This window comes from Gobius niger, assembly GCF_951799975.1.
Source record: "Gobius niger genome assembly, chromosome: 16".
Taxonomy (NCBI): Eukaryota; Metazoa; Chordata; class Actinopteri; order Gobiiformes; family Gobiidae; genus Gobius; species Gobius niger.
The window spans coordinates 25,653,286-25,678,058 of NC_136867.1; the positions used below are offsets into that span (position 1 = coordinate 25,653,286).

The window sequence follows — 24,773 nt, forward strand, 5'->3', positions numbered from 1 at the left end:
AAGTGTTAAAAAAGTTTGTGATCATTTGTTTTGATCATGATTTCAGCTTTTTAGATTTATTCAATGCTTAAGCTTGATTCTGTGTATGATTATGATTAGGTGTCGTTGGGCAAGACGCCTAAACCACCCTGCCCATGTATGAATGACTGTGGTGTGTGTCGTTCTTGTAGGAGGATCGACAGGCGCAGATCAGCAGCCACACTTCTGTTATTCTCCCCAATGGCAGCTTTGGCTACTGCCTTCACATTGAGCTTAACATCAGAGTTTCCCATGAATAGAGACGGTTATTGTAGCCCCTCCAGACTCCCATCATCGAAAAATAAGATCCAGACTGAATATGTGTGCGGCAAACTACCAGGATTGCTATTTGCTTATACAAATATATACTATGTTCAAAGATAAAGTAAAGGCAAAACAGAAAAATGTAATAAGAAGAATATTAGAATCAGGATTATCAATGCCCACATAGCTATGAGTGAGTGTGAGTTTTATCATGTGTCTGTGAAAGCCCCATTCAAACGAAACCCCCCTAATTTGTTTGTCTGTTTGTGTCGTCCTCAGAGAGTATTACTTCAGCCTCCATAATCTGGAGAGGGACTTCTTCCTCCGGAGGAAAATGGACACTCAGGGTTTTCTGCCCATTTCTCTCATCGCCAGTTTCCACCGAGTGCAAGCCCTGACCACAGACGTCAACCTCATCGTCGCGGTACGAACACGATCTATTCTGCTGCCTCGACACCTACACATACAGGGGTCACCAACGTGGTGCCCGCGGGCACCCAGGGGCCCTTTGGGGCATGTCCAGTAGCCCTTGGGACTTTTTCTAAAGTGTAAAACACTTCATTTTCTTGAATCTAATTCTTAAAATTACAGTTATTTCGGTTCTTGTGACTCGGTATGAGTTTAAAATAAAGCTATTTTAATATAATATGGGGTCAATGTCCTATAAGTGAACAGTGTACGTTTAAGTCTTTAGGATTTGTTTTTTACTGGTAGCCCTCGAACAACTTAATGCTCTTAAAGTAGCCCTCAGCTGAAATAAGGTTGGTGACCCCTGAGGAACCCAGACTGAAGTACATTTAGTTATTTGGTTACATTGTAGGAGCAGTAGTTGTAGTGGTAGAGTAAACAAAGACCGACCACAGATTTCCTGTAAATGACATCAGTCTGTTCCCACATTCATTCACAAATATTGACATGTTTGTGTTGCACAAAAAGTGACCGGGATGACGGTGTGATCCAAATATGGTCATTTCCTTTGTGGGAGACGGCAGCTTTAAAGGGATGTTTCAGGATTTTTGACACAGGGCCTCATTTCATAGTTATCCAGAGTGTTGCTGATTTCTGGAGATATATATTTTTTTGTAATTCATGCAGTTCTTATATTTGAAGAGTTTCGTGGCGCTAGGCTAATGCAAGGCTAGTGCATGTCTATGGTATCAGCTAGCCTGCATTAAAAACAGTCTGACCCGCTCCACAGAGCACCTGAGGCAAATCACAAGTAGTTATAACCATTTTGCATTTAAAATAACATATATTTGAGCAGCATCAGCTTCGTGGTTGTATAAGCTACGCAGCGGCGGAGTGATCTGCTAGAAAATTGTCCCTCAAAATGCGATCATTCATGTGATGCAGGTCAGTTATATTCCAAACATTATTCTATTGACACAGACATTTATATGGTTAGTCTGGTGTTATAAGTGATTTGCCTCAGGTGCACTGTGGAGCGGGTCAGACTGTTTTTAATGCAGGCTAGCTGATACCATAGACATGCACTAGCCTTGCATTAGCCTAGCACCACGAAACTCTTCCAATATAAGAACTGCATGAATTACTAAGAAAAATATCTCCAGAAATCAGCAACACTCTGGATAACTAGGAAATGAGGCCCTATGTCAAAAATCCTGAAATATCCCTTTAACCTTTTAACCCCCACCTGAACCGAGCACATTTTCTCTAGTTGGTCAATAACCAAATCTAAAAGCTTCTTGAAATAAGAGTCAGATGATACAAAAGCAATAGAGAAAGCTGCAAAAATGACAGAAAATAGACAAAAAAATAACAATTTAAAAAAGGGAAAACAAGATCCAAAATGAAGGTAATTTTGGACATTTGGATTTTTTATTTTTCTTCTTTAATTACCAGTAATTTACAGCATTCATTGAATTTGTTTTTTTTCTATTCACCTGCAGTGTCTTGTCTTAACCTCTTAACCCCCACCTGAACTTAGCACATAGTCTCCAATTTGGCTTTACCCAAACCTAAACGTTTTTTGAAACAACCGTCAAAATCACTACAAAAACGAGGGTGAAAATGCAGCAAAAAAAAGCAATGAAGAAGTGGCAAAAATGTGACAAAAAAATATAAAAACACAGCAAAAAATGTGGCAAAACAAACTATGAAAAGGAGGCAAATCTGTGATTAAAAAGCCACAAAAACAGAAACAAAAAAATATGAAAAAGTCCCCAAAAAATGGGTCAAAAACGCAATTAAAAAGCCACAAAAAGTGATAATAAAGCAATGAAAAAGTGGCAAAAATCCGATAACAACGCAAGGAAAAAGATCACTTTAGTTCAGTTTTGTTGGTCTTTCAAATGAGGCATTAGCTTTTAGACTAAACTGGAGAAAATGTACTCGGTAAGAGGTTAAAAAAAACCCAAAACGATTCTTTTTGTTTCTTGTTTTTAGATATACACTCTTATATTCTCTTATTTGTTTTGCTAATTTACTCCATTTCCTTCTATTGTTCTGCTCATATTTGGTTTGAGATTTCATCATTTCAATGAGCTCTTGTTTCTGTGTAATTGTACAGGACTCTGTTTTTAAGCCTGTATCTGACCTTCCCCTCCCTGTGTTTTAGGCGCTGAAGAACAGTTCCGAGGTGGAGCTGGTGGACGACAAAATCCGCTGTAAGACGGACCCCGAGCGCTGGCCCATCGCGGTGCCCACAGTCGTCGGGTCGCCGCGAACGGACTTCTCACAACTCATAAACTGTCCCGAGTTCGTGCCCAGGCAAACCGTTACAGTCAACGCAGGTGAGCGGCAAAACCAGGAGCGGACCGCCGGGGCCAGACCTGAACTAAACTCTGTCTGCACCTTCCAGCCTCATCGCCCACGACGGAAACCCCCCTGGACTCTTCAAAACCAGACCCGGACTCCTCTGAGACGGACGGAGCGGATCAGGAGGAAAAAACGGAGGAGGTCCCGAAAGCCGACCCCGAGGCCTGGATCCAGGTCGAGAAACGCCACCGAAACACCTCCGGGAAAAACAAGGTACAGACTGAGGGCGGTTTATGTAACGTCGGTCCCACTTTTTCAAGAAAGTTTGAGCCACGTCCATCAGGGTGAATGAGTCAGTAACACTTTATAATAACTGCACCTTATTTAGCCTTAATAAATGATGATCCACAATTCATTAGTTAAGTGTGACTAACACTTAATAACTACTTAACAATAGATAAGTGAAGTATTGAAGAACTGTTCATTAGGAGTTGGGCGTTAACTGTAGTAGTTGAGTTGTAATTAAGTGTTAGTCACGACTTGAATTGTTCATGACGATTTAACACTTGAGAGGAGTCCTTGTGGAAGACCCAGGACACGCTGGTGGGACTAGGCGACACCGAGCTGGCCTGGTGTCGCCTCGGGGTCCCCTCAGAACAACTGGAGGAGGTGTGTGTGGATCGGGAAGTCTGGGCATCTCTGCTGAGACTGCTGACTCCGCGATCTGACCCTGGATAAAGCGGAATAAGATGGATGGATGGATGAATTTACACTTAATTCATCATTTATTAAGGCTAAATAAGGTGTAGTTCTTTTACGTGCTACCAATGAGTAATTAAAGGATTTGTGCCAAAATCAAGGCCTTAAATGACACTGAAAAGCGTTACAACACACTCCGAAACACTTCGATCAGTGGCTCCATCACACGAGGAGCTGCTAATGGAAATGTTGTCTCCTGAGCTGAAACAGTACTTAGATCTGAGGGCTTTTAAAAATGAACTAAAGCGTATTTTAAAAAGAGTCAAAGTCTGCAATCATTTTTAGTTTGCACTCAATGCACTTCCTTTGTGTAGTGTCAGAATTAATTAATTAATGTTACTGTAAATGTATTTTTTGTACTTTCTGTGTGCATTTGAAAAGCCCTTCTAGGGACGGACATTGCAAATTAGCCTTGTTCATTGTTCACACATGTCCCTATCAAATAAATGAATAAATAAATAAATAGTTTCCTGTAGGCATTAACTCCAAATGTAAAAGCACATTCAGTTTGCCTGTTTTGATGAAATGTTCAGTTTTACACAAATATTTTTCTCAGTTTGTTGAATATCCAAATTTTACTCCATTCCTCGGCTTAATCTAATGTTTCCCAGTTTTTAGAAATGATAAATGCACAGATTTGTTGCATTTGAGGCATGAAGAAATCTACAATATTGTATCCTAACATTCTGGATTAGAATGTTTGAATTAGGAAAGAAAACGCTTCAGTGCTGATCTTTATTTACTCCAAGCTTTAATTTCTCATGTCTGTCCCGGTCAGAACTTCTTGTTAAACTGCTTCAGTGTTTACAATAGCTACTAACCCGACTCTGCTTTCAAATTTGTAAACAGATACAAGTTCAAGTCTTCTGTGTCAAAAACTGGAATGAAATTTTACCTTTAAGTCCCAAAATAAACGGGACGTCCTCCTGAATACTAAATGTCCTAATATTTCCCTCACAGACGAACTGCATGACACATTTGTTCTTTTCTCTCCGCCTTCGTCCTCTCGCTCCTCCATCATTAACCCTCTCATTTGTTCCCTCCCTCCTCCTTCCCTCTTTATCTCTGTCCTTTATCCCGTCTCATCCTGACCACAGCCTGATGAAGTCTGCCCTGTCTCCTCCTCTCCTCTTCCCTCACTCCATCCTGACTGTCTCCTGTCTACAGTTGAGTACTACAACACTACCACTCCTCTGGCTTTTACTACAACTGCTACTACAGCTGCTAATAATTACTCATACTGGATTGAAATAACATAGAAATTGTGCTAATGCCATAAACATCATTAAATGCAAGATTATGATCCAGAACGGACTCACCTGCAGGTTGTGCTTTACATTTTCTTTCACTTTGTGTCCAGTGTTCAATATTTTACCAATTTAATGTTTCACAATTACATATATATCCAAATTAGTTGCAAATCTTGAAAAAAAAAAAAAGATAACTATATTGCGATTGTAGCATTAACAGTAGCATTTGAGCTGTAAAATAGCATTTGCAACTAGGTCTGATCACTGTTAAACGATACTAATCTGGTACAGAAAAAAAATCTTTAGACCCATATTTTGTTGCTGTTGGTCCAGGGACAGAATTAAAGAAAGTCACTTGGTTCTTTCAGCTCAAATAAATTACTTTCCCCCCATTTTGCCCAACTCCCCCCCTATTCTTTCCTCATTTTTTCCCATTTTTTATTACCCTTTTCTTTTTTTTTGCCCCAATTTTTCTAGTTTCTGCAATTTTTCCCCCCTTGTTGTCAATATTTTCCCTATTTCTCCCCATTTTTTACCCAATTTATTTATCTATTGTTCCCCAAATTATTCCCCATTTTACACAGATTTTTTTAACATTGGAGATTTTTTTTAATCCCAGAAAAATCTCGATTTACGATTTGATTTTTTTTTTTTCATTTAAAGCAAAATAACTGTGAACTGTATATATGTTTTGAATATATATATTTGGTATTTAATTTATGTGCATTAACATAAACAAAACTGATTGTTAAACATCCAAATTATTTGTACTGTAGTAACTTGTTAGCCTTAATAAATCCTTTTCATAGTTCCTCTGGGGGTCATGCAAGTGTTTATGGGATGATTGGAGGTTCTTTCATCTCCCCCCGGTGTCTCTGGCTAGAAAACCATGCTTGTAACTTGACTGCCACTGGACCAGAGTCACCAATACACACTAATAGAATCACGAAGAAGAAGCTAACAGGCTAACTGCGGGCTAGCGTCACTTTAAACAGTATTTACAGCCAAGTTTGAGTGAAAAAAAAATATTTACATTGTATAATTGTGTGTACAATATCCCTCTCTCCCTTCGCCTTTTCTGTCAGCGTAGTATTTACTCTCCAAGACAGTTAATAATAATAAAAAACACAACTTGCTACGACACCTGCAGTTGCGCTTATGGCCTCTAGGGGCAAGAGTTACTTAGTACTGCTTTAAAACAGCAAAAATCCGTAGGTGGGCTCTGTTCTTCTTAGCACATTTGTACAGTAGGACCTTCTTCCTCTCATCCCGGTCTTGTCCCGCAGGAGCGCGGTGAGCAGCCCTCCCCTCTGCCCCCTCTGCGGCCCGAGCCCGACCAGGAGGAGCTGGACTTCCTGTTCGACGAGGAGATGGAGCAGCTGGCGCCCAGGAAAAACCGGTTCACGGACTGGTCCGACGAGGACTCGGACTACGAGCTGGACGACAACGACGTGGACAAGCTTCTGATCGTGACGCAGACGCCGCCGTACCTTCGCAAACACCCGAGCGGCGACCGGACCGGCAGCCACGAGTCCCGCGCCAAGATCACGGCCGACCTCGCCAAGGCCATCAACGACGGGCTCTACTACTACGAGACGGATCTGTGGAAGGGAGAGGAGTCCACCGAGACGCCGAAGGTGAGGATCAGGGTTTCAGATCAACCTTTCCCTGAGGCGCCACTTTTTTATGTCTTTATAAGAGGAGCCTATTGTTGGTGAAATATAGGTTTATCTTGAATTTCCAATAAAAGCAGGTCATATCTACATTTATCATGACTGACTTTATAAGTAAGTGCTGTTTTGTCATTGTACAATTGAAGAGTTCATTTGCAAAAGCAGGCGAATATGTTTTGAATTTTTTTTAGAATCATTTTGTGTGATGTGTGTAAATTTGATTAACCCTAGAACACTATTGGTCAAATTCATAACACCATCAATAACGCTGGGTGATTTTTACCCAAGATTATACACCCGATAAAAAGTACTTCATCAAAATCTATCAAAACATGACAATACATGACACATTTTAGATTAAACTGTGTCATATAAAATGAAAGAAAAGCATCATTAGAGGACCAGATAAAAATGCTCCAAAATTACTGGGGAATTACGGATTTGGGAGCAAAAAAATCCTAAAAAAAAAAAAGAATGAAGATGGAAACTTGGTTTTTGGTCCATTCACTCCTGGGATATGTGAGACTTCTCTGGTGAAGCTCAGTGTCCTCGGCACAAACAGCCACAGGAGAAAGAAACAAAATGTCATATTTTGAATGGGTATAAATGAGCAGCTGACTAAAAGAACTATGTGTTCTTCACTTGCTGTGAGGCCAGAGACACTGACTCTGCGACTGGGGCAAAGCTGTAGTAGAAGTAGCAAAATAAATATGACAGCCCCTAATGTCAACCTTGAAAGTTTACCTGATTTTATACACTAACTCTAATCTACCTTCTATCACCATCGCTGGGTGAAAATCACCTGAACATGTGTCTGTAGGAAAGTGTGTTTTGGAGGAAAACACCCAGGCCATCAAAGATGTCAAAGACAAAGCTGAAGCTGCAGAGACCCAGGACACTCAGATAAACCATCATAATGAAAATCACATAAATGTATTTGCTCGGGTGACTGAAGCAGACCTGGTAATGAAAAATCCTGCTATGTTAAAATGGTCGATTATACGATGAGTTTTTTCAGTGTCACTTATCGTTTTTTTGCAAATGAACTCTTCCTTGCGTTAGTCCTGAGCCGCTGCGACTGAGTGACCTGACCAGCATGCTTTTGGAGATACTGCCTTCAGTTCTCTTTAACGCTGCACCGCCTCCTGGGTTTGTCCCTGCTTCAGAGCGTGGTGTCCTGCACTGGTCAGCTCCTCCACCTCCTCTTCCTCCGCTCCACAACAGCCTTTCACCATCTTCACATAGGAGCATAAAAGACGAATATAATCCATCGTATTCTCCAGTGAACGAACATTAGTCAGAACAACAGTAGGGATAGAAGATTTGCCTGGCTTAGCTGCGATTCTTGCCCGGATACCTCCTCGTTTGCCCCTTTTTTGTTTCCTGTAGCGCCTCTTGTGACGTCTCCACTGTGCTGCTGGTGTGGGAGGTTCTTGGGGCCTCGTCTGTGTCTCAGAAATTGTTTTATGAATGAAATAGAGTTTGTCTCGGTTCGTTTTGCTCATTCACTGTATGAATAGAGTAATGCGGTGACAGGCGTCTAACACGAACCTGTAATTCTGATAAAGTATCATTACGTAAGGGTCTCTACACTGTTACTAGAGTGAGTCCAAATCCAGGTCACTGCTCCTCTGACTCTACACACGTACCGGCCTGTGGAGAGGGAGGGTCGGCTATTTTGGGAAGCGGATCAGTTTAACAGTTTAGGACAGCAAACAGAGCAGGGCACAAGGCCACAGCAGAACTCACCACGAGCTTTCAGTTCACTCCAAGCAACTGTGGCTGAATTACCACCATTACTCTACATCCACGAGTATCAGCATCAAAATATGACGGCTGGAAAAGGTGCTCTAAAGTATTAAAATGAATGAAAGTGGATTCCAACTGGCATCAAATCCAGAAATGAGGGTTTAAAACACATTTAACTGCAGTTTAGACAGAAATGGTAGAAAATGTTTTGCTCAAAAGTTGGGTCAAATTTGCTATTGAATATTTCCCTCATTTCTCTGTAGAATGTTCTTTCTTAAGAAATGAAATATGCACTGATTTTATTTTACTGTTGACATTAAAAACAGGTGCTAAAGCGAGTGCAAGCTGTAAATTGGCATGCAGCTATTTTGGGGCATGTTGCACCTAATTTACCATTTAGATAGATAGATAGATAGTATATATAATAGATAGATATAATAGATAGTTTATTCGTCACATACAATGTCAATAAACATAACATTTGAAATTGTTGTACAGTTTTAGAAGAAGAAATGTGTAGGTCTCAAATGACTTTAGCTCAGGGGTGTCAAACATACGTCCCGCGACATATGAGATGATTTAATCATCGGCCCCTGTAGAGCATAAATTCCAGAGCATGTAAAAAAAAAACGTAAGTCTCTAGCCCATTCATGTGCGGAGTTATGAATATTTAAAGAATAACCAGAATGCTCTTTCTAGCCACTAGGGGGCATTACATTAAAAAAAAGGAAAGAGTTCCACACGTGTCCAGCAGAGGGCACTGACATAATTAGAGCTCAGGATATGAACAACACATTATATAGCCACGTGGTAAATGGACAGTCTGCCCCAGGGTGGCTGTGGCTTCAATATCAGTTTACCACCACTGAGTGTGGAGTGAATGATTAATGACTACTGTGTAGTACTTTGAGGAACTTGTAACACAGGCTTGTAAAGTGCAATACAAGTGCAAGCCATTGTTATTAATGAAGCTACAGTAGAGTTGGGGCTTTGACCAAATTACAGCTCATTACTATTCATTTATTGGAAACATTTTCTCTATTATATGCGGCCCGTGGGAGCTTTCGGCCCGCGACCCACAATGAGTTTGACACTCCTGCTCTAGCCCATTCCTGTGCGGAGTTATGAATTTTTGAAGAATAACCAGAATGCTCATTCTAGCCACTAGGGGGCAGCTTAAGGAAAGAGTTCCACACGTGTCCAGCAGAGGGCACTGACATAATAAGAGCTCAGGATATGAACAACACATTTTATAGCCATGTGGTAAATGGACAGTCTGCCCCAGGGTGTCGTTATTAATGAAGCTACAGTCAAGTTGGGGCTTTGACCAAATCACAGCTTATTATTATTCATTTATTGGAAAACTTTTCTGCTTTTTGTGGCCCGCGACCCGCTGTGAGAGTTTGACACCCCTGCTTCAGCTCACTAAGCAAGCTTTAAAAAGAAAAATACATTTAAAAGTTTCCTTCATGGCTAGTATGGACTCTCTGCAGTGAAAAAAAGACACTGAACCTCACAAAAACACAGCAACAGTATACACTAGCCTGGACTTTTCCAACATTATTGCAGTAAATAAGTATTTTCAGTAAACCAGATGTGTTTGAGTCTGGAAAAGGAGTTGTGTCTATTACATCCCAACAAACATGGATGACCGTAGAACAACCATCTCCATGAAATGTTGCTGTAGAACTTCCCGAGTTGTAGCCAAGTCTCTAAAACTCCCACACACCCCTCTCTCTGCTGCCCATGTGCTGATCAGTCCAGCTCAGCGTGCCGTGGGTAAAGTCCGAGTTGTGGCGCGAGCGTCATGTGGGAAAGTGTCGTCTGGACAAACTGAAGGTCGCTCTGATCTCGAGCGCAAAGTCTAAGCAGCTGCTCCGCGTCACATCACTATCAGATCCAGGCCACGGGGCAACAGTTCAGTGTGGGAAAGACGGCAGACTTTTATATACTCAAAAATGGGTTTATGGTGTTTGTCTTTATGCTGTAGGTTTGGATATGAGCTCACAGTTTTCCTGGTTTTGCATCATCCACTTTTTTAGCTTTGTGTCTTGTTCATACTTTTCCTTTTACTTCAGTGACAAAGCATTTCCCTGCCCCTCTAGCCGAAATACAAATTAAAATCCATGTTTTTGTTGGCTCATCTTGACTTATGTGAAGTTAGCCCCCCCCCCCCCCCCCCCACAGTGTCCGATTTGCTTCAAAATGGTGTAATTCGTTGTTCGTTCATTGATTGGTAATTGATCAGTCCCCCCATAACGTCCGATTCAATCCAAACTAGTGTCATTTTTTAGCTCTTTGTTTGAGATATTGATCATTGATTGGTAATTGGCTCGGATTCTTAGTCTTGATCTTTGTTCGGGTCTTGATCTCGTCTTGGTCTGGTCTTGGTTCGGGTCTTGGTTCGGGTCTTGGTCTGGTTCTTAGTTGTGGTCTTGGTATGGGTCTTGGTCTGATCTTGTTTCGGGTCTTGGTCTTTGCATAGTTTTAGTCTGGGTCGTGGTTTGGATCTTGGTCTGGGTCTTGGTTTTAGTCTGGGTCTTTGTTCCGGTCTCGGTTTTAGTCTGGGTCTTGGTTTGGGTCTTGGTTTTAGTCTGGGTCTTTGTTTGGGTCTTGGTTTCGGTCTTCGAAAAGTTGAAAACTGCTGAAAATCAGGAAAAAGACGGAAGTTTAATAAAAGATAAAGAACATGAAAACCAAGTCAATCAATAAACGAACAAACGAATGACACCATTTTGAAGCAAATCGGACACTATGGGGGGGGGCTAACTTCACACAAGTCTCATCTTGGCATAGTCGGATCATTTTTACCTTGTTTCAAAAGATGCCATTAAGAAAAACTTTGGTGATTTGGCTTTGATTAAAACCCAAAACATTTTACTTTTCACTCTCTGCTTTTCTCGCTCAAGACTCAACGATTGGATTCAAAGATAGGATCACCATTTCTCTCTTATTTGATCTAACCTTGTTTATTTCTTTCTTCAACAGGAATCTGACAGTTTTAAGAAGCTGAATTTGATCAGTCAGGATGAGTTTGAGACGCTCGCGCCCAAACCTCCGGTCGACCCCAACCAGGAAGTCCCGCCCCCTCCTCTGCCAGGTAATGCAAAGCCACTTTATGAACAAATTATGATCTTTTGAAAAAAAAAACAAGGCAATCTACTTCATATTTGCTTCTTGTTTAGTCCTAAATTCAGTCTTTTTTCAGTCTTATAAAATTTTAAACTCTGTATAGTCCCTTTAAAGTAAAAAATGTTTTCCTTTGCCTCATCTTTTACTCTTGATACATTTCTAGCATGACATTATTTTCTTTTTCCCAGTGGACAGTGATGTGGATCTGTCCCGGTCTTTGCCCAAAACGGTCCCCGACTCCCCCAGCGCTCACACGCCCCGCACCCCTCGAACGCCTCGCACCCCGGGACGCTGCGACCCCAACAAGACGCCCAGGTTTTACCCCGTCATCAAAGAGAGCGGCACCATCGACGGACAGGTGAGAGGATTCCTGAAACTCACCCTGTGTGTTCTGATGGGGGTGAATCTGACTTAATCCTACTGTGTGTTAAGTTCATTCTTTCATCCCGGACTGTTCTTTCGTTTCCTCAGACGCCTCGTAAGAAGAAAACTCGCCACAGCTCGAACCCGCCTATGGAGGCTCACATCGGCTGGGTCCTGGACTCCAGAGAGCACCGGCCTCGCTCCACCTCCATAAGGTACAGCCATCGCTCAGGAAAGCAGATTATGGCACACACAACACATTAAAGTGCAGGTACTTTCTGGACGACTGGAACATTTCCTCCCACTTGGAAAAATGCCCCAGAATGCAGCTCCAACTTACTCCTGAACTTGGAGATCATCAGACTTGATGATGTGAGTTGAAATGTGACCAACTACAACAATGGCTCACCAGGCAAGAGCCAGAGTGAGATTGTTCCAAAAACATTTGCCTTGAATATCAATCTGAGAGAACAAATGTTGGTGCTGCGTTTGCTGCTGATTAGACCAAGCACACTTCTTTTTTTTTGCAGCCAGATCTCAAAACAACAATCCGCAAATCTATTAAATATTGAATTTTCAAAAATGTTATGTGTTTGCAATACAGCCACATGATTGGCCCATTGGTTCAATAATTCAGACAAATCAGCCGTAGCTGGACAAGATAGATTCTTGTGTGTTTGTAAACTCACAAATACCATGCGAATTTAACTTGCAGGCAAGGTTAAACAATGTCAACAGCTACCACAAACTACTAGCCTACTTTATTGTGTTCTGAAGTAGAGCCGGGCGGTTTTTCTCCCCCCCCCAAAAAAAATCATTCGATTACCTCCACCCCCCCCCCATTTAAAACAAAGTAAATAAATACATATAAATATATTTTAAATATATATATTCATTGTATTTAATTAAAGTGCACCAACATAAACAAAATTACAAAGGCAAACCCTTTCTCTAACTGAAAAGTCACTGTGCCGTGTGCAACAAAGATTGTTAAACATCCAAATTATTTTTACTGTATTTGGATTAAAGCTAATAAAACAACCTGAGGTAACTGAGGCACATTTGTACAGCAGGACCTTCTTCCTCTAAGCAGAGAGAATTGAGCTAAAAAATATATATATCTTAATCTTAAAATATAATTCGATTTGACCTACCAACTCGATTTTTAAATAAAATTGATTTTTTCCCCCAGCCCTTTTCTGAAATAGTAGTTTTGTTGTTTGTGTACACTTTCAGTCATACAGGAGGTGTCTTCAGACATTCTCTGTATTCTGTTTAAGTGTTGGATGTTTCACCTCTTATTCAAGAAGCTTCGTCAACAACACTAATGATCTCTGGCAGCAGGCGCAGTATCAAACACCAGTAGGATGGGTTTAACTAGTATCATCTTTGCTTTGCTTTAAAAGCTGACTCAGCCTGTTCAAAAACAAAGCTTTGTTGTTGAGTGTGTTTCAGCCTCAAAGACCTGATCACTGCTCGTTACGTCTATTGATCAGCCCTGGGTTTGTCTCAGGCTCATTAACAGTGTCCTCCAGGCTCGTGACAGAGGAGGCTCCTGTGTTGTTTACGCTTAAAGGCTCTGATGTGGAACTTTGTAGTTGGGAAATAACCAACTCCGCTCTGACTGAAACATCAGACTATCAACCTCCTGGTTCTGGGCAAACGTGTAGCTGAAGACTGAACTGTTTCTATCAATAATACTATGTTTATATCCCGTTTAACTCTACCTTTCCCTCCCCCCTCTCCCACCACAGCAGCTCAAACGCCTCCCCCTCCGAAGGCGCTCCGATCTCGGGGAGCTACGGCTGCACGCCTCAGTCTCTGCCCAAGTTCTGGCACCCGTCCCACGAGCTGCTGCGGGACAACGGCTTCACGCAACAGGGCTACCACAAGTACAGGAGACGCTGCCTCAACGGTCAGTCACACATGTGGACGGAGCTTCTGTAAAAACGCTGTGGTGTTTTCATTGAAGACAAATTCACACTTGTACAACGGAGAGACACATCACTGTAATACGTTTAAGTGGTGACGTCACAGCTCTACTTCCGGGAAACTACGAAAAACTCTTTAATACCACAATCAATATTTCTGAAACTCAACGGAGAGTTACTGAACACACTTATTTATCAGGCCCATCAGCCAAAAATTCTGTACACTACAAAAAGTAAATATCAAGCATTGGCTTAAATGACTTGAATAGAAGAAATGTATCTTGTTTTGAGCGGTTTTCACTCATTTAGACACTTTTCCTGATCGGACCGAGTTTACTTTGCTTGTTTGAGGACATTTCAGACCAGTTCTAGGGTAAATCTCGCTTGAAATAAGAAAGTAAAATTGCCAATGAGATAAGACCAATTTTCTTACCCCATTGGCAAAGAAAATGACCTGAAATAAGGACGAAATGTATCGAAACGAGTCAGAAACATCTCGGAACAAGTGAAATAATCTTGGACAAATGCCCAAGAACTTCTTAACTAGTCAAAACAACTAAAATTTGGATTATTGTGCTCAAATTGAGATGTTTATACTGATCTAGTTAAATACTTTTTGCAGTGTACTTACTGCTGTAAAAGTAATATTTACCAAAATCGATACTTCCGGGTTAGCGGAGATAAATGCTAACGGCGCAGCAGCTACGCTAAAGTAGTGACTTTTGTAAATATTACTTTTTTAGTAACGTGTTTACCTTGTCCTTGTGGGGGTGATACAAGTGTTTATGGGATGATTGGAGGGTCTTTCATCTCCTCCTGGTGTCTCTGGCCAGAAAACAATGCTTGCAACTTGACTGCCACCGGACCGGAGCCACCAATACACACTAATAGAATCACAAAGAAGAAGCTAGCATGCTAACGGGCAAAGCTAACTGCGGGCTAGCTCCACTTTAAACAGTATTTACAGCCAAGTTTGAGTGAAAAAAAATTATTTCCATTGTATAATTGGATGTACAATATTCCTCTGTCCCTTTGCCTTTTCTGTCAGCGTAGTATTTAATCCAAGACAATTAATAAGTTAAAAAATCCCAACTTGCTACGACACCTGCAGTTGCGCTTATGGCGTCTAGGGGCAAGAGTTACTTAGTACTGCTTTAAGAGTTTTTAATGTTTTTTTCTTGCATATTTGCTGAGGTACAAAAAGTTTAGCTACTACTGGAAAAAATAAAGGAATAATGAAAGCAGGTACTGAAAAAAAGTCTTATATCTTTAGATCCAAGTTTTGATACTGTTGGTCCAAGGACAGCATTAAAGACTCAGCTCAAATAAACAATTTCCACATTTTTTTAAAAACATTTCTTTCTTATTTTTGCCTCATTTTTTTTTCTTGTTTTCCCCAATTTTTTCTCACATTTTTGCTCATTTTCATTACTAATATTTCCCCTATTTTTTCTACATTTCCCCCAATTTATTCCCCATTTTTTTGCACAATTCTGGCTTATTTTCAACACAAGTTCTCCCCATTTTTCCTCAAATTTTTCACACATTTCTTGACATTGGAGATGAAGCAGATATTGTAAATTTGCAGATCTCCCCCATTGCCCTGTTTTCTGGTTCTTGATGACAAATATTTTAGTCTAGGTATCGAAAAAAGGCACCCACACCCCACATGCCAGTCGATTTAACAGCAACATAACTGACCCCAAACCACTATTTTCTCAGTGTCACAAAGTCTTCAAGGTAATGTTTTGAGATGAAACCAAGTCTCTCTGTTTTAGCCTGAGGTGGAGTCACATGACGGTGCACAGATGTTTAAAATCATCCCACAAACTCTGCCACATTCCAGATTGAATCAAAAACAGGGATCCTCAATCATCCAGGTAGATTAACATCACAAAGTCCGATAAAAACGAGCCAGCTGGATCCTCATTCACTTTATCTTGACTCGATCATCCAGCTGTCTCGATTCATCGGACTTTGTGACGCTAATCTACCTGGATGATCGAGGATTTGATCGTTTCGGCACCGGGGCTTCAAAACGCTGTATCCTATTTCTCGTCTGTGCAGAGAGAAAACGGTTGGGCGTGGGCCTGTCCCAGGAGATGAACACGCTGTTTCGGTTCTGGTCCTTTTTCCTCCGGGACAATTTCAACAGAAGAATGTACGAGGAGTTCAAGCAGTTTGCGCTGGAGGACGCCAAAGACAACTACAGGTGAGGGTTCCAGGGCTGCAGGGCCTGAGGAGTAAAGGTAAACATGCAAGCTCCGCCCCTCGATGAGTTGTTTTGTTTATATTGAAGAGTTGCCAGGGCGTTCCAGCTCCAAGTTTATTTACAAGATCCACATTCCTGTCTGTGCAGGAGAGGTGCGCCTTTATGTGACTCATGTAATCATAATGAGCGATTAAGGTGAACAATAGTCCATTATTTATTGTCACACTTAACTTCTTATTAAAAAGTCACAACCACACGCTGACAGCCTCTCCCTTAATGTCTTGCTCAAGGATACAACCTCAGTGGGAAGTGGCTAGAGATGCTGTCAATACAACTTTAATATGCAGAAACATACAGCATGATTTTGATCGATCTCTTTGTTTCCTGAAGTCAGTAAAGAGGCGCCGAAAAGAGGGTTTTGTGGTCCCTTCTCCCACCATACATTTATTCAGATGGATTTTTTGGCCTGCAGGCTTTGACGGGACGGCTCCGGGTAAAAGGAAATGAAAAAGATTAAGGATAGACCAATTATCAGAGTCAGGCCTTGAACCCACGATGTCGAGGACAGAACTGTTTTCTGCCATATGTGCAGCAGACCTAACCACTCGACGAGTATCTGCTGCATATGTTTTGAAAACTCCCATCACAAAGTCTCTTCAAGGTAATGCCTTCACCCCCCCGCTCCACAACAAGGACGAGAGGATGAACTATGAACCTAAAATCTCAATATGTAATAATTTACTAGCCGGATTTGGCCCCCAAGCCGCACTTTAGCCACTCCTACTTTACCCGCAACTATATTGATTTCACATTAGAAAAGTGTTTAGTGCCAGGCGACAGTGGTGCAGTTGGTAGAGTGATCGTTTCATGATCGAAGGTCAGGGGTTCGAATCCTCCCGCAGTGGTGAGTGGTTGATAAAGTGACGCAGATAAGTGATTTAAATACAGGGATTACCCAAGTTCTGCCTTTGACAAAGTGAGCCAATTCTGAAATACGTGTGAGGTGACTTTGCACATCTTCCCTCAAACAAACGTGAACGGCCGCAGGTTGAAACAAAAGTCAAACATCACTGTAAATGAGCCAGAAGTGTAGAAATATTAGTTTGACAGGGGAATCACAGTCTAAAACAGGGGTGTCCAAAGTGGGGCCCGCAGGCCAAATTTGGTCCGCCAGAATAATTACATTGGCCCGCCAGAGAGTGAACTACTTTTGCACCGCACGTGTTTAATACCAATTCTCTCCCATTATTTCTCAATGGTAAATGTGGATGCAGTACACTGTTTAGCCACCAGCGTCAAATTGGGGGCGCTGTTTCACTCCTTTCGCAAAGATAAGGAAACACCGTTGTGGTGTCTTGGTGTTTATCAATCACAGAGCGTTGTAGCTTCAGCTTTTCCATTTTCCAACTTTTAATTGTTGACATCAACAAAGATACGTGTTGAAAATTGACTTATAAAAGAATTAATGCTGAGCTGTGAACAAATGAATGAGGTCAAATCACTGTAGATACAGGTGTTGTTATTGATTTTGTTCAACTAAAACTGGGCTTTTGCCATAGTTAACATTTGTTTTAATGTAGCGTGTGATTTGCATAAATATAATTAAATACAAAAACGACAAGAAAATTAAAGTCTATTATTAGATGCAGTTATATGTGTTTCACACTTTGTTTGACCCGCGACCCACTGGCACTTTTTCCTTTTGGCCCTTGGAGACAAAAGGTTTGGGCACCCCTGATCTAAAAGCATCTCAATTTATCACATTGAGTCGCGCTGTAAGGCCAGACCATCTAATAAATAAATAAATAAATAGGCTAATCGCAAATCATTCGCCAATGTTAACACGGCTGGTGCTGACGTCCACAGCAGCTTTAAAATACTCTCACTGAGGAGCGTCTGCAGCTGCTGAAGCATCATTGTTGTTCGGAAAGACTTACCTTTGCAGCGCTTCCGTGTCGCCTTTAGAGTCAGAGTCTGGCAGAATCGAGCTGTAATCGGCCAAGCACGTATTTCAGAAGGAAGGAATTCAGTTGGGCCATAGTCTGGACCCCCTTGTATAGGATGACCACTTAAAGATTCAAGTCTGTCAGCTCCCCGGGGCGTTAAATGTCGTTTAGTGCAATCCATTTGGTGCAATTTGAGCTTGAGATACTGTATCAGACTGTCGTGGTGGGGGAAGTGAAAGAAGCTCTCGATATAGCAGTCGATCAACTGTCCTACTTTTACATGCCTGATAGAAGGAGATAGGGTTACTGCTCCAGCTGCTCCTGATGCCTCCTGGACGTGTCCCTCGTGAGGTGTTTTGGGCTTGTTCTACCAGGAGGAAATTCTGGGGAAAACCTTGGCCACTCTAGAGGGCAGGGAGCACCTTACAGCCCCCGCTGAGGAGCTGGAGGAGGTTTCTGGGGTGAGGGAGTTGGGGGAGAGCCTGTTTAGATGCTGGATAAATACTCGTCACAGCTTCTAATTGTTGCTGCTGCAGTAACTCCCAGCACCTGGATCTCAGCACCGAAAGAATGTGATGACTCGGACGCATTCATAAAAAACAGACGTGGGCAGATCCCGGTGCGAGAAACCGCTCCTGATCCGCAGCTGCTCCGAGCAAACAGGAGCCAGGTGCGACGAGGGGGGGTGAAGGTCAAGGTTCAGAGGTTACAGCGATGTGTTTGTGTTTGTGTGGTAGGTACGGCCTGGAGTGCCTGTTCAGATACTACAGCTACGGTTTGGAGAGACGATTCCGGCTCGATCTGTTCAAGGACTTCCAGGAGGAGACGCTCAGGGACTTCGAGAAGGGTAAATCTGTGAACGCCTTTCAGCATCAAAGCATAAAGCATTTTTATCGATCACGAACAAGCACTGCTCATAAACTCATTCCTGTGGAGAATTGAAGCATTGGGAACGTTACGAGTGAGTTTGGACCAGTTTGACCTTGAAACGCTCCTTTTTTCATTGTTTATAAACCAAAATAAATCAGGCACAGGGCTTTGAAACTATTAGCTGTGCCCCAACTCAGTCCAAGGGTTTGCAAAGGAGCGGAAGATTTCCAATACTTTCCAGAAACCTTCAATTTGAACTTAAGCTCTGAAATGTTGGGAATTCAAAATTAAAAAAAATGTCTAAATGGTTAAAAAAAAACATGAATAATAAATAAATAAACTATTAAAAACTATTAGCTACTGAATAATTATGTTTTTGAACGATAGATAGCATGCATTTGAGTGATGTCACCCCAGACCCAAACTCGAGTGTGAGGAGCATAACATTCCTAAACCTACATTCTGCTTCATTTTGGTGGGACAAACTGCAAAGTTTTATATAATGATTTTTTGTTTTGGTTAAATTCTTCTGTTTAACTCAGATTATTACTGTATGAGGAGTGGGCGGGGCCTGTGGCTGACACAGAATAAACCTAAATTATAGACTTTTAAAACACAAACACGGAATGAGTCTATTCCATTTCCAAAAGCCCTTCTTTTTAGTCGGAACCTAAAAGACACTCTTCTTTAAAGCAGCACTAAGTAACTTGTTTACTTTAATAAATCCTTTCCATAGTCCCTCTGGGGGTAATACAAGTGTTCATGGGATAATTGGGGGTCTTTCATCTCCTCCTAGTGTCTCCTCCATATGGGTCAGCGTCACCAATACACACTAATAGAATCACGAAGAAGAAGCTAACAAGCTAACGGGCAAAGCTAACTGTGGGCTAGCGCCACTTATAGTATTTACAGCCAAGTTTGAGTGAAAAAAATAATCTCCATTGTGTAATTGGATGTAAAATATCCCTCTCTCCCTTTGTCTTTTCCGTCAGCCTAGTATTTACTCTCACGAACAATTAATGAGTAAAAACACGACACCTGCAGTGGCGCTTATGGCCTCTAGGGGCATGAGTTACTTAGTACTGCTTTAAATCCTGGTTCTCAGACATCGCTAAAATGATTTCTTTGAGACGTTTCATCTCTGCTGTGAAAGATATAACTCTCAAATCAAATGTTTATGCTTCAATAAGTTAATTCCCTGTCTTATCTTTAGTGCATGAATGAGTCCTTGGAGGTGGAAACAGTTTTAAAAAGGTTTTGGACACAAGAATGAACGTTTTAATCGGAGCCTCTGAGCTTTACACCAAAACAAAACCACGGATTAAAGCCGGTATTTGCACCTGTTTGGGCTGTTAAAAAGAATCAGCGCTATGATTAAAATAGAGCGTGAATACTTTGTGCCATCGCAGTATCTGGAAATGTCTGGATAATTCACACACAGAAGCTTAAGCCATGTCAGTAAAATCTGTTAATGAATGTGATTCCTGATGCGTTTCCAGGTCAGCTGTACGGACTGGAGAAGTTCTGGGCGTTTCTGAAATACTCCCGAATGAAGAACCAGCCCATCGACCCCAAACTGCAGGAGCATCTGTCCAAGTTCAAGAACCTGGAGGACTTCAGGGTCATGGTACGAAGCTTTCACCCCCAAACCCATGTGTGAATGTATTGGAAAAGTGAAGTGAACTGCTCTTATTGTTTTTACAAATAATCTAATTTAATGTTCTTGTTATTATAACCTTTAAACTGATTTAAAGGAGGATGGAGACAAAGATCGGAAACCAGATTAAGTTTTCTCTCTGGGTAGAACTGGCTTACTTTCAAACCAAGGACTTACAGACCAGTTGTTCTTAATTTTATTTAGAGATTAATCCATGTATTGCTTTAGTCATTGCTTTTAACTTTCAGACATGATTGACACATACTTTGGTTAAATTTAAATCCATTTTAGACCCGGTTTAGTCCTGATTTGGTCTTGATCTAGGGCTGCTACCACTTAGGTCATATTTTTTATGAGGCTGTGCTGGGTGAGTGTTTTCAGACGACATTTGCCAAAATTAAGGCCTTAAAGAGACTAGATGCAAGTTGGTCATTTTGTGCTCACTACTGCCACCTCAGGTCATACGTGTAACTTCAGTTTTTATATTAAACTTGTGCATGACGGCACTTCACTTTTGAGTGACAGTGCAGGATTTTAGAGGAAGTGGTGGTTAACAGGTCTGAGCTCATTCTACACATTAGCACATTTGAATATGAACATTTTTTTCTGTTTGACAGAATGTTGCAAATCTAAAAAAAAAAATATGCACAGATTTTTTGAATTTGTGGCAATAAAAATATTAGGGCCTGGACAAAATATCGGATTGGACTTGGATCGCAATACTTTATGCTTCAATACCAAGTATCGATACTTTATTCAATACTTGTGATTGGAGGCATTTTTATCACACACTTCTTTGTTTTCCAGTAACAGTTACACAGCACTTTGTTACATAGATACAGACGGCATTGCGTCATAGAAGGGGGCGTGGCCTCGTAGAGGGGGAAAACACAATCTTTAGGGAAACACAATTTTTCAGTCTTTTTAGCTGTTTTCTGGCTAAATATAAACTTATTTATCACATAGAAATAAAGTCAAGTCTAAATCAGGTCCATATGGATGTTTATTCACAGCAGATTGTTCAGTAGAAGTGAAAAAATGGCTAGTTAGCATTAGCACGATGCCAACATGAAGCATCATGTTAGCATTCTCTGTTATTTATGTATTTATGGGCTGTTGAACCACTTTGCTCCTCTCCATGTCTTTGTATCATTATTTAGTGGAAAACTATATTCATAATTCAGCATTTGTTAAAGTAGTTTTTGAATAATCAGGGAAAGTTTAGATTTTTCTCCAAATTGTTTTCCCTCTTAACTGTTTTCAAACATGACCATATATGGGCGACACCAGAGACGCCGTCTGTATCTATTTTGTGTTAATGCACTTTTCAATCTTAACACTTCAATGAACGTCAAAAGGCATTACACACATTTTACGGTTAACATATTACTTACTTACTGTATAGCAATACGTATCGGATCTGCCCCCAAATATCGTGATGCGTATCGGATCGTGGCAAAAGTGTATCCCTAAAAATATAGTATTTGAGCTTTAGAATAGCATTAACCCTGGTATAAACCCTGAATAAAGTTTATAGACAAGAACATTTTGTATTTTTTTTAATGGATCCCCTTGAGAGCAAAGAAGGATTTATGGATGTAATGAAAGCGGACGTGAAGTTCGTTGGCAAAGGAGCAGAGGAGACGGTGTAGATTATTTCTAATTTCCTCTCTCTGTTTTCCAGCCGCCGTTGGGTGAGGAGGGCGGGCGCAGGAGACGCACCTCGTCTTCGGCCGGAGACGAGTCGAGGCGCAGGAGACACAACTCCAACTCCAGCTCCAAACCGACGCCAAAACCTGCTCCCACCAACCAACCCACAACCTCCACCTCCTCCACCGCTGCTGCTGCTGCCCCCCCCAAAGCCCAAAGCCCCGCCCCCGCTCCTGCCAAAGACGCAGCCAAAGACCCCGCCCCCAAACCCGCCACCTCTCAGGGCAAGAAAACCAACTCCGCCGGCGACAAGAAGAAAGACGGCAAGAAGTGAACGTAGCTACCTTTGGATAAAAAAAAAGAAAAGAATCACGGAGAAACGGATAGAAAACAAAATGGCGGCCATCGCTTTTAGTTTGGGAATCTTTAACCAACATCGAGAAGAGAGACTGCAATAAAATGGCCGCCGGTGTTTTTTTTTTTTTTTTTTTTTTTTTTTTAGAGAGTTTTTAAATCTACCACAGAAAAAACCATGAGAAAAGAAAGTTTATATAGATTTAATGCTAAACCAGTTAAAGAGAAGAAGAGTAGTTTGGGCCAAGAGTAGACGAGATTATGTGAACTGGATGAAGAGATGGGTCGATAGAAGGAAAATTTATTAGTGAATCAGCTGCAAAAGTTGAGATAGAAGGGAGAGAATGGTGGAGTTTGTGAGGCAAGGATGGTTTATGATAAAGGAGGACACTAACCAATGTGTTTTATATTTTTAGCAACATTATTGGATCTAAGTGGCCCAAGAACAGTACACAGATATTATGAATTTAATAGAAAATCGACCACAATGCCCACTCTCTCAACTGTATACCTTTTAGCTGGCTGTATGTTAAACCTAAAATTTTTATCTGAGAGCAAAGAAGTGAAATGGCCGTCACTGTTTTTAGATTTCCTCGGGGGACGAATGGAGAATTAGCAAAAACTTTCACAGAGGAAAGAAAAGACGACACAAAATGAGCCAGTTTAAGTTTGTGCCATGGGTCGAGTATTACAAAAAAAAAAGAAAAGAAAGGTTTTTTTTTTTCTTTTGGATCGATCGAGATGAAACGTGGTTGGACTTTTTTTTCAGTATTTCACTTTAAAATCTTTTACAAGACAACGTTTACAAGAGAAAATAAAAATGCATTCCCTGCATTTTGCCGCGTCTCTCCGGTGCCAAAACGGAAACGATTCACGCCAAGAAAAAAAAGACGATTCAAGACACGTGCCTTAATATCTTCAATATCCCTCTTTTTTTTTCGTTTTGTTTTTTTTGTGTCCCGTTCATTTTCTTCCTTCTCGCTCGGTTTGTTCTCACGACAATCAAGATGAGCTTATTTTTTTTCACGAGTCGCGGCAGATTCGCCCTCGAGCCGAAACTGTCGAAAAGGACGTTCTAATTAAAATCACTCGAGGTGTCTTCAGGCTGGGAGCTCCGTCTTAGGAGTGAAATGAAGGGATTCTTGTGATTTGTGTGTGTAGTAGATCTGGCAATAGAGTTCGGGAACGTGATGTCATGTCGCTAAGCATCATGGGATTAGCAGGGATTATAAACTAATGGAGATTTTGAAAGTTAAAATACTAGAGTTCACATTAAAACACTTGGACACCACAGTGAGTTAGATGTATTTACCAGCAGTAACTCAGCAGCTAATGGAGTTGCACTACAAAAAGTAAATATCAAGCATTGGCTTAAATGATTTGAATAGAGGAAATGTATCTTGTTTTGAGCGGTTTTCACTCATTTTGACACTTTTCCTGATCGGACCAAGTTTACTTTGCTTGTCTGAGGACGTTTCAGACCAGTTCTAATATAAATCTCACTTGAAATAAGAAAGTAAAATTGCCAATGAGATAAGACCAATTTTCTTACCCCATTGGCAAAGAAAATGACCTGAAATGAGGACGAAATGTATCGAAGCGAGTCAGAAACATCTCAGAACAAGTGAAATAATCCAGGACAAATGCCCAACAACTTCTTAACTAGTCAAAACAACTAAAATTTGGATTATTGTGCTCAAATTGAGATGTTTCTACTGATCTAGTTAAATACTTTTTGCAGTGTGTTCCGCGGTAATGTTAGTCTATGGGAAATGTATGCTAACAGCTGCAAACATGGCGGATCTCCATGGTAACTGTGGATTTTCTCAAACTATATCGTAATAATGCAATATTACGGAGCAATTACCAAAGTTAATGGTGATATAACAAGTGTTTTACTGCCAGACCAAAAAAAAGTTGCCACAAAAAAGGTCACACGCTCTAATAACTCCTGGTTCTGCAACGTCAGAAGATCCAGTGTTTCCTTCATTTCTCACCAAGCTCTTGTATTGATGATGGGGGAGAGTGACCCCCGTGCAAAGCCTTATCCAGCACATCCCAAAGATTCTCAATGGGGGTTCAGATCTGGACTCTGTGGCGGCCGATCCATCTCACGCTCCCTGAACCACTCTTTCACAACGCGAGTCCCTTGAATCCTGGTTTTGTCATCTTGGAATAAGCCCGTGCCATCAGGGAAGAGGAAATCCATGGATGGAATAACCTTTCC

General features: G+C 41.2%; 1 protein-coding gene across 2 annotated transcripts in view; it reads left to right on the top strand.

Moving 5' to 3' along the window:
• Nucleotides 1–22,715, top strand: part of larp1b (La ribonucleoprotein 1B) — a 54,850-nt gene extending 32,135 nt beyond the window's left edge. For both annotated transcript variants that reach the window (XM_079573397.1, XM_079573398.1), the window contains exons 8-19: nucleotides 562–706; nucleotides 2,861–3,035; nucleotides 3,104–3,273; nucleotides 6,296–6,646; nucleotides 11,420–11,531; nucleotides 11,752–11,921; nucleotides 12,035–12,141; nucleotides 13,681–13,841; nucleotides 15,925–16,069; nucleotides 18,753–18,862; nucleotides 20,385–20,512; nucleotides 22,227–22,715. In XM_079573397.1, coding sequence (XP_079429523.1) covers nucleotides 562–706; nucleotides 2,861–3,035; nucleotides 3,104–3,273; nucleotides 6,296–6,646; nucleotides 11,420–11,531; nucleotides 11,752–11,921; nucleotides 12,035–12,141; nucleotides 13,681–13,841; nucleotides 15,925–16,069; nucleotides 18,753–18,862; nucleotides 20,385–20,512; nucleotides 22,227–22,526 — 2,074 coding nt within the window. In that variant the 3' untranslated portion in view covers nucleotides 22,527–22,715. The remainder of the gene's footprint in view (nucleotides 1–561; nucleotides 707–2,860; nucleotides 3,036–3,103; nucleotides 3,274–6,295; nucleotides 6,647–11,419; nucleotides 11,532–11,751; nucleotides 11,922–12,034; nucleotides 12,142–13,680; nucleotides 13,842–15,924; nucleotides 16,070–18,752; nucleotides 18,863–20,384; nucleotides 20,513–22,226) is intronic.
• Nucleotides 22,716–24,773: the final 2,058 nt, after the last annotated feature.